Below are 9320 nucleotides of genomic sequence, written 5' to 3' on the forward strand. Positions count from 1 at the left end.
TAGATTCCAGTCTGTAACGCAATCCCAGGTATCTGTTATTCTACAAATAAACTATCCTGAGCCCCTTAATTGGATTCCAGGCTGTAATTCACACCTGGATCTCTGTTGTACAATATACAAACCACCTGAATTCCTTGATTAGATTCCAGCTTGTAAAGCACTCCCAAGTATCTATTATTCTATATATGAACCACCCAAACACCTCCATAGGATCCCTGAATGTAATTCGCTCCAGGATGTCTATTCTATATATAGTCCACCTTGAACCTCTTAAGTTCCAGTCTGTAAACTCACTCCTGAGTATGTGTTGTTCTAGGTATAATCTATGTTTAACCCCTCGATTAGATTCCACTCTGTAACTCACTTCTGGTTCTGTTATTTTACTTAATCCAACCCGAACACCTTGATTAGCTTGTACTCTGTAACTCATGGGGAGTGTCTGTTACTCCTTTCCAAAGTTATTGCTCACTCACTTTTTTGATAAGCTGAGGAGTCTGGGGTCTGCAATTGTGAACAGACCTATTTTTGCTGAGGTCTAGGGATTGCCAGATATTGGACATCATTTTAATATTGGGCAAGGGTTATATTTGGGGTTTTTGAGATGGGCTGACTGTTGGTGGGATGGTTTGGGAGTTGGAATCGGGGGAGGATGTGGTAAAAGCAGCTGACCTGTGGTACAGGGGTCAGTGGCCGAGGACGGTGGAGCTGGGGGTAGGGCTGAGAGGTGTCCTGACCCAATGTAGTCTATACTGAATGACCTTGGATACAGAGGAGATCATTTGTTGCTGATGAAACAGGTGCTGTGTTGACTGAATTATAGAGTGAAGCACTATTTTCCAATGACACCATCTGATTGGTTCATTTTGTTACTCTTTGTCATTCAGAGTTTAACGATCGAGAGAGTAGGGAGACGTCCTTTGCTGATTGGTGGATTCAGCTTCATGGGATTCTCTTGTGCTGGGATCACAATGTCATTACTATTTGAGGTAATTCTTGATTGTCTCTGTTTATCCAGTCAGATTCTTCACCTCATTTATTAACATACTGGCATCTGTATGTCCAGGGCTGAGTTGGTATTGATACAGCTGGCAGCAAACTTATGAACAGGGTTTGAATCCAAAGTCATTTCCAACATCAGAAAATCCCAATGTATTTACAGCCAACAACATACTGTGGCCTCAGCTGAATCATTACATTCATCTTTAGGTAATAGATTTCAGGGAGGATCTTGGAGAAGAGTGGATTAGATTAGATTAACTATAGCATGGAAACAGGCTCTTCGCCCCAACAAGTCCATACCAACCCTCCGAAGAGTAACCCACCCAGACCCATTCCCCACATATACCCCTGACTAAGGTACCTAACTCTATGTTGAAAATGTGTTGCTGGTTAAAGCACAGCAGGTTAGGCAGCATCCAAGGAATAGAAAATTCGACGTTTCGGGCACAAGCCCTTCATCAGGAATGAGGAGAGGGTGCCAGGCAGGCTAAGATAAAAGGTAGGGAGGAGGGACTTGGGGGAGGGGCGATGGAGATGTGATAGGTGGAAGGAGGTCAAGGTGAGGGTGATAGGCCGGAGTGGGGTGGGGGCGGAGAGGTTAGGAAGAAGATTGCAGGTTAGGAGGGCGGTGCTGAGTTGAGGGAACCGGCTGAGACAAGGTGGGGGGAGAGGAAATGAGGAAACTGGAGAAATCTGAGTTCATCCCTTGTGGTTGGAGGGTTCCCAGGCGGAAGATGAGGCGTTCTTCCTCCAAACGTCGTGTTGTTATGTTTTGCCAGTGGAGGAGTCCAAGGACCTGCATGTCCTCGGTGGAGTGGGAGGGAGAGTTAACTCTATGGGCAATTTAGCATGGCCAGTTCACCTGACCTGCACATCTTTAGATTGTGGGAGAAAACCGGAGCACCCAGAGGAAACCCACACAGACACAGTGAGAATATGCAAACTCCACACAGACAGTTGCCCAAGTCTGGAATCGAACCTGTGTCCCTGGCGCTGTGAGGCAGCAGTGCTAACCACTGATCCATCATGCCGCCCATCAGTAGAGGATGTTGGGAATTTTGTAGATTTGTTGGGAAATTAGGATTGTTCTGCTCTGAGAAGGTGAAGGAGAGGATTTGAGATGTTTAGAGTTTATGTAAATCGAGTACAATTGGAGAAACTGTTTCCATTATCTGAAGATGAGGGAGTTGGTTGATGGTGACAGATTAAGTAAAATGAATGTGCATTCTCAAATCTAGAAAAATGAGGTATTGTTCAATTGAAACAGGCAGGATTCTGAGAGGATTTGACTGGGTAGATATTGAGAGGCTGTTCCCCCCGTTCCCCCCGCTCCCCCCAATTCGAGAATCTGAAATCTAGAACAGGTTCCCAAACAGTGAATTGGATGGGGCACATTGGGATGGTGAGCTGCCCTTCCTCCCAGCACCAATGGCAACTGTGGAGGGGAGACATCCTAGTCTAGAGTCATTAGTATGACCAGCGTTGGACCCACAGGATCAGAAAACCCTTTAAGTGGCAAATGCCGAGGGCAGAGGCCTGGCAGAGACTGACTGTGTCTGGTGTGAGGGAGAAACCAGCTGAGCTGGGAAAGTTGAGTAGCAGCTTCAAATGCTGCTAAAAATCATACAGCACCAGGTTATAGTCCAACAGGTTTAATTGGAAGCACACAAGCTTTCGGAGCTTCCAATTAAACCTATTGGACTATAACCTGGTGTTGTTTGATTTTTAACTTTGTACACCCCAGTCCAACACCGGCATCTCCAAATCAAACTTTCTTCCCCTCTCTGTCTTGTACAAGCTGCTAACCCCAGGATACTGACTCAGACCAGCGGGTATGTTTGTGTAGAGAGGAGAGTGGTTATGACGAGGGACTTGTTGATGTGTACAGGATGTTTGGAAGAGGGAGTGATGAATGAATGGGTTGGGAAGTCTGTGGAGAATGGAAAGGCAGACATATGTATGTAATTGGACATGTTGGCTAAAATCTGTGTAACTACATAAAACAATAGCATTTTCCACACAGTACTTTAGAGTTTCATATTTGTGTGATGTATTGTGGGCTGATCTATAATACACAAACATTAATTACACGCTGAATGTTTCTATGCTGCTTTATGGCTGCTTTGTTTTTGCTGGCATCTAGGGTCACATTAATTTTCAAACAGTAAAATGGAGTCACATTGGAAAATAGTTTGGAAGCACTATTCTAGAATTAGCACAGTCTCGGTATACAGAGGCATTCATTTAGGATTCAGGTGAGAAATTTCTCCACCAAACACTTGTCTGATGGCACGATGGCTCAGTGGTTAGTACTGCTGCCTCACAGCTCCAGGGACCTGGGTTTGATTCCAGCTCAGGCGAATCTCTGCGTGGAGTTTGCATTTCTCCTGTGTCTGTGTGAGGTGCTCTGGTTTCCTCCCACAGTCCAAAGATGTTCAGGTTAGGTGAATTGGCCATGCTAAATTTGACAGTAGTGTACAGGGTGGGTTAGGCATAGAGAAGGTAGGGGGTGGAATGCTCTTTGGAGGATCAGTGTGGACTTGATGGGCCAAATGGCTTGTTTCCACACTGTAGGGATTCCAAAATCTTTGAAATTCTCCCTAAAGTATATTCAAGATTGTGATCAATAGAGTTTTGAGGTCAGAAGTCACACAACACCAGATTTTAGTCCAACAGGTTAATTTAAAATCACAAGCCAGATGTCACAATTGGCCAGATACTGTGTTGGTCAAGGGCAGTCTTGTTCACCATTTCTTGAGTTCAATTTTTTTGTCCATGTTTGAGCTAAGACTGCAATGACATCAGGAGTTGAGCAGCTCTGGCAAACCCCAAACTGAGCATCAGTGAGCAAGATATTGCTAAACAAGTGCTGCCAAACAGCATTATTGATGACATCTTCCATCACTGTATTGATGATCAAGAATGTATTAATGGGGTGGCAATTGGCCAGTTTGATTTGTCCTGCTTTATGTGCGCAGGACATTTCTGGGCAATTTTCCACATTGTCAGGTAGTTTCTAATGTTTTTGTTGTACCAGAGTAGCTTGGCTAATGTCACACAAGTTCTGGAGCACACGACTTCTGTACTCTTGCAGGAATGTCGTCATTACCCATAGTTTCCAACCTCTAAGTGTCAGTATTGATGGAGTGCTGCACTGTCACAGCGTCAGTGCTGAGGGAGCGTTGTACTGTCACAAGGTCAATACTGTCTAGGGTGAATACTGAGGTATTGATGCACTGGCAGAGGATCAGTACTGAGGGAGTGTTGAATGGTTAGAGGTCAGTACCGAGGGAGCCCTGCCTTGTTAGAGGGTCAGTAACTGAGGGAGACAGCACTGGTGCTAGGCCAAGAATGAGTGGGCGCTGGATTACTGCAGTGCCATATTCTGGATGAGATATTCAAGGAAAAAACTCTGTCATTCCAAAGGTGGGAGTTTCAGGAAAACCATAGGGGCTCTCTCTGGGATGTCCTAGGTAGGAATGTGAGTTGTGAGGATGATACAAAGAGGTTTCAAGTTACTTTGGACAGGCTGAGTGAGTGGGCAAGAGCATGGCATAGGAGAAAGTGAGGACTGCAGATGCTGGAGATCAGAGCTGAAAAATGTGTTGCTGGAAAAGCGCAGCAGGTCAGGCAGCATTCAAGGAGCAGGAGAATCGACGTTTCAGGCATAAGCCCTTCTTCAGGAGCATGGCATATTCAGTATAAAGAGATTATTCACTTTGGCGGGAAGATTGGAAGTTCGGAATACTTCTTAAATGGTGAGAGTGTTGATGTCCAAAATTGATGTCCTCATTCATAAGTTTCTGAAAGCTAGCATACAGATGCAGCAAGCGATTAGGAATTCAAATGGTATATTGATATGTTGCCCTCTATCACAAGCTGATTTGAGTACAGGAATAAAGATGTCTTGTTTTAATTGTCCAGAATACTGTTGAGATTGCTCCTGGAGTATTCTGTACAACTCTTGATCCCTTTGCCTTAGAAAGAATATATTTGCCTAGAGGGAGTGCAGCAGTGGTTCATCAGATTGATTCCTGGGATAGTCCCAGGATGAAAGCTTGAAGAGACCGGCCCACTTTTCTCTGAAATTTACCAAAATAAGTGGTGATCTCATAGAAATTTATAAAAAACGTCAGAAGAGTCAACAGGGTGGATTCAGAAAGTTGGTATCCCCTGTCCTGAAGGCATATACAACCATGGAATACAGTCTCAGAGTAAGGAGCAAGCCATTTAAGATTATGATGTGGAGGAATTTTTTTATTCATAGGGTGGTGATTCTTTGGAATTTTCTACCCTAGAGGGCTGTGGAGCTCAGTTATTGAGTATGTTTAAGACAGAGGTCAATAGGTTTTTAGTTACAAATGACATCAGGAGAAGGCATGTAAAATGGCATTAAGTAGATGATCAGCTATGATCTAGAGCAGTGGAGCAGGTTTGAGAGCTAAGTGGCCTACTGCTATGTTTCTGTTTCCTCTATGTGCACTAGCCAATAATTATCGCTCAAAGTCAAAAGATCATTTCATCATTGCTGTAAGTGGGATCTTGCTTTGTTCAAACTGGCTGCATGTTTCTACATTACAACATTGACTCCTCTTCAAAGAAGTACCTCATTGGCTGTGAAACACTTTGAGATAGTAAAAGGCACAATCTTTTCTCGTTGTACAATTTGCATTTGTTGATGAATATTATAGGTCAACAGTGAGACGTTATCCACGCTCACCCATGTGCTACTATATTGACAGGTTCCATGGATGCACTATGCCAGTGTGGCTTGTGTTGTTGGGATTATTGCTGGATTCTGTGTTGGACCAGGTATAAAAAAAATCCTCTCAATGTTGCTTTCTGACCTGCTCATATATTATTGAAGCCTTCATTGATGTTTTGTTTCCTCCGACTCAACTATTCCAATTCTCTCATGGATGTTCTCACAAATCCCAACATCTGTAATCTTAAACTTTTCCAAAATTTTGGAATTCCTTCATTTTTATAACATTATCATTGTTTTGAAACCTGCCTCCACCCTCCAGCCTTGTGCTTCCCTATCTCTACAATCTCCTCCCATTTCCCCCATAACCATCACCCCTCAAATTGTCAGTGATCACAGCATTCTTAATTCTGGCCTCTTTTGCATCTCTGGTTTTATTCTCTTCACCATTTTCAGAGTATTCTACTGCCCCTTTGAACAAGGTTTAACTTATCTGCCCTCATACCTCCTGAATATGAATTAAGTGTTGTTTTAGAAGACTGGGTGTGAAAGGCACCTTTGAATGCTTGGTGATGTTAAAGGTGCTATATAAATGCAAATTGATGTTGTTGACCCACCTAACTGGTCAAACATTGCTTCACGCAGTCAACCCTAATCTTGGCCTATTTGGTTTTAAGAAGTATCTTAAAACAGGAGAGAAAGCAGAAAACGTTCGGGAAAGAATTCCAGAGTTGGGGCCCAGGAAGTAAAGCTGGCTTTCTCCAGTTTCATACCTGATCCAACAGATGATATCTCCAGTATATTGGCGGTCTCTCCCTGATTAGAGTTTTGGCCTAGTTCTGGAGTGAGGATCAATCACCGCCTCCGCCGATCCAAGTGGCCGCACTGATACACCCTGAGGAGGGAACGGTCGAGATCACGAGAAGTGGCAGCTGTAGGAGGAGTGGAGTGGGGGAGAGTAGTCAGTTACCCAGCACTATGACCCTTCACCTCACTGGGCTCCATATAATCTTTACCCTCCCAAATTGATTCTGGAGATGAGGATGTGGAAAAGTAACGAGTGTGAATTAGCAGGAGTGCAATCAGAATGATAAATGTGGGTCTTGGCGTTTTAGGTAGTTGATTTATTGGTATTGTCCATGAAGAATATATTCCATTTACAATAGAGAATGTATTCAGTGTAATTACATCTTTAATTAGTACTTTTCATGGATCATTGTATATAAACAATGATGAATATATCTTCTCTTTTATTCTTAATGAACAATGGCGCTCATCTCAGAGTTCAGATCCATTTTATCACATTAAGCTCTGTCATGGCCATTATGCAAAAATAATGCAAATCTGGACTAAATTGTTCCTAAACTCATCCTCTGAGTATTAGATTAGATCTCTATCAACATCCCTATTTAAGTAAATGGGGGAGCAAGCCAAGCATTGGAACGTACTACACAGCACATGACACTTAATTTTTACATTTCAATCTTCTCTTTCTGCTTGCAGTAGGCCAGATCTGTGCAGCAGTCAGGCTCCGGGCTGGGGGGTGGGGGTGACGTGTGAGGTGTGGGTGAGGAGGTAAGAGGGAACTCAAACCACTTTTCATCTGCACCTGCACTGAATGGGGCTAGTGATAGGAGAGAACAGTTATTGAGAGTTTATCACACATGCCCCCTTTGGATTTAGGACTGGTCGCCATGACACTTAGAAAAGTAATGAATATAAAAGGTTCTGAGAATATGAATACTGCTGCTTGTTTCTCAAGGATCTGTGCGAATAGGTCAATGGCACATTAGTACAAATCACTCTTATAAACTCAATAACTAACTAATTTCTTTATTTCCTTTCTTGTCTTTCCCCTCTCACTTTCTGGAGGATATTTTTCTCTCTTGCCATATCTGTTTGCTACTCTGCCTTCTCAACTCTCTTCTTTTCTTGTTCTCTGTTTGCTTAACATCTATTTTTTGCATTCTTTAAATTGTCTATCACTGTGTTGTTACTTTCTTCATCACTGTTTTACTTCTTTGAGTCCCTTTTTGCCCGTCTCTCTCACTTTCTCTCTCTCTGTACCCATTTTTTCCTGCTGTCTGTTTCTCTTGCTTGTTCTCATTTTCTTTTCTATTCTCTGCTCTCACTTATTCTTTTTTCCACTTCTTTAAATCAACTCTCCCTTACTTTTTCTCTGATTTCTCCTCTCTGCCTCACTATCTTCCCAACCTCAATCTCCCGTTTATATCCCTCTTATTCTCCCTCTCCCTCCCTTTATTGTGCAGCTGGAGTCCCCTTTCTGATGACTGCTGAGCTGTTTACCCAGTCACATCGTCCAGCTGCTTACATCATTGGAGGGGCCCTCAACTGGCTGTCAAACTTCACTGTAGGTTTTGTTTTTCCATTCCTTCAGGTTAGTAATGTCAGTTAATATTAAATATATAACAAGAGTATATTATAGTTTTTCAATGATAGAATAACAAACAACATAAAGTATATACACAGGACTGTTATGCTCAATAATGCATGACGTAGCACTCCCACAGTACTGACCCTCTGACAATGCGGCATTCCCTCAGTGCTGACCCTCTGACAATGCGGCATTCCCTCAGTGCTGACCCTCTGACAGTGCAGCACTCCCTCAGTGCAGACCCTCTGACAGTGCGGCACTCCCTCAGTGCTGACCCTCTGACAGTGCGGCACTCCCTCAGTGCAGACCCTCTGACAGTGCGGCACTCCTCAACCTTCGACAGTGTTTTCCTCCCTCCATAGTGCCATATTGGGGATCTCAGTCTGGTTTTTGGGATCAAATCTTGGAAACATATTTGATCTCTCAATTTTCTTGACTTAGAGGTTAGAGCCTCTTCAGACATTCCCAGATAGGAACACCCAGCACTCCAGTATTCCAGATGTGAGATTTGGAAGATAGATTGGGACAGGCACCATTCTGAGTGGCTCATCCTGTGGCAATGCGTGAGATGAGCCTCTAATTTGTGAAATGTGTTCTGTTTGCAGATGTCTGCTGGAGCTTACTGCTACCTGGTTTTTTGTGGGGTATGTTGGATTGTCGCCATCTATGCTTATATTGTCATCCCAGAGACCAGAAACAAAACTTTTATGGAGATCAGTCAGATGTTCTCCTCCAAAAATGCAGCAAGATATCGTGTGCCTCTTGAGCTTCAGCTGAGGAAGTTTAAGGGATATGGGACTTTAGAAAACAGTTCTACAGATTTTGAAACTTATTTCATGGATGAATAAACTTAAGAAGTATTGGATGGACAAGGTGGTACTAGCTTTTATTTGAATTTTTATATTACTAAGGCAATAATCTTGCATACTGACAAGATATCCCCCACCCCTCCCCCATCACCCAAGGGTCCTCTGTGTTGAATTTGGTTACAATCTCTCCATCACCAACTTTAGCTCATTCTTTGCTCAGGAGACATTTCCAAACAGGATGCTCCACCAGCTGTACCCCACCAAGTCTTCCTTCTGTACACACATAGCATCATCAAACCACAGTCCCTAGTCTCTCCTTAACTCCAGAGATATCGCCTCCACGTTGGATGGTTGTTGGTTCACTCCCCACTCCAGAGACTTTAACTCCATCACCCTAGTTGACACTCAATTG

At 43.3% G+C, this 9320-nt stretch overlaps 1 protein-coding gene across 1 annotated transcript in view; it reads left to right on the forward strand.

Annotated features, from left to right (window-relative positions):
* LOC132826167 (solute carrier family 2, facilitated glucose transporter member 5-like) overlaps window positions 1-8947 on the forward strand; it is a 237741-nt gene extending 228794 nt beyond the window's left edge. Inside the window, exons 14-17 of the mRNA XM_060841809.1 lie at window positions 885-986; window positions 5742-5811; window positions 7975-8102; window positions 8705-8947. Coding sequence (XP_060697792.1) covers window positions 885-986; window positions 5742-5811; window positions 7975-8102; window positions 8705-8947 — 543 coding nt within the window. The remainder of the gene's footprint in view (window positions 1-884; window positions 987-5741; window positions 5812-7974; window positions 8103-8704) is intronic.
* Window positions 8948-9320: the final 373 nt, after the last annotated feature.

This window comes from Hemiscyllium ocellatum, chromosome 22 (assembly GCF_020745735.1).
Source record: "Hemiscyllium ocellatum isolate sHemOce1 chromosome 22, sHemOce1.pat.X.cur, whole genome shotgun sequence".
NCBI lineage: Eukaryota > Metazoa > Chordata > Chondrichthyes > Orectolobiformes > Hemiscylliidae > Hemiscyllium > Hemiscyllium ocellatum.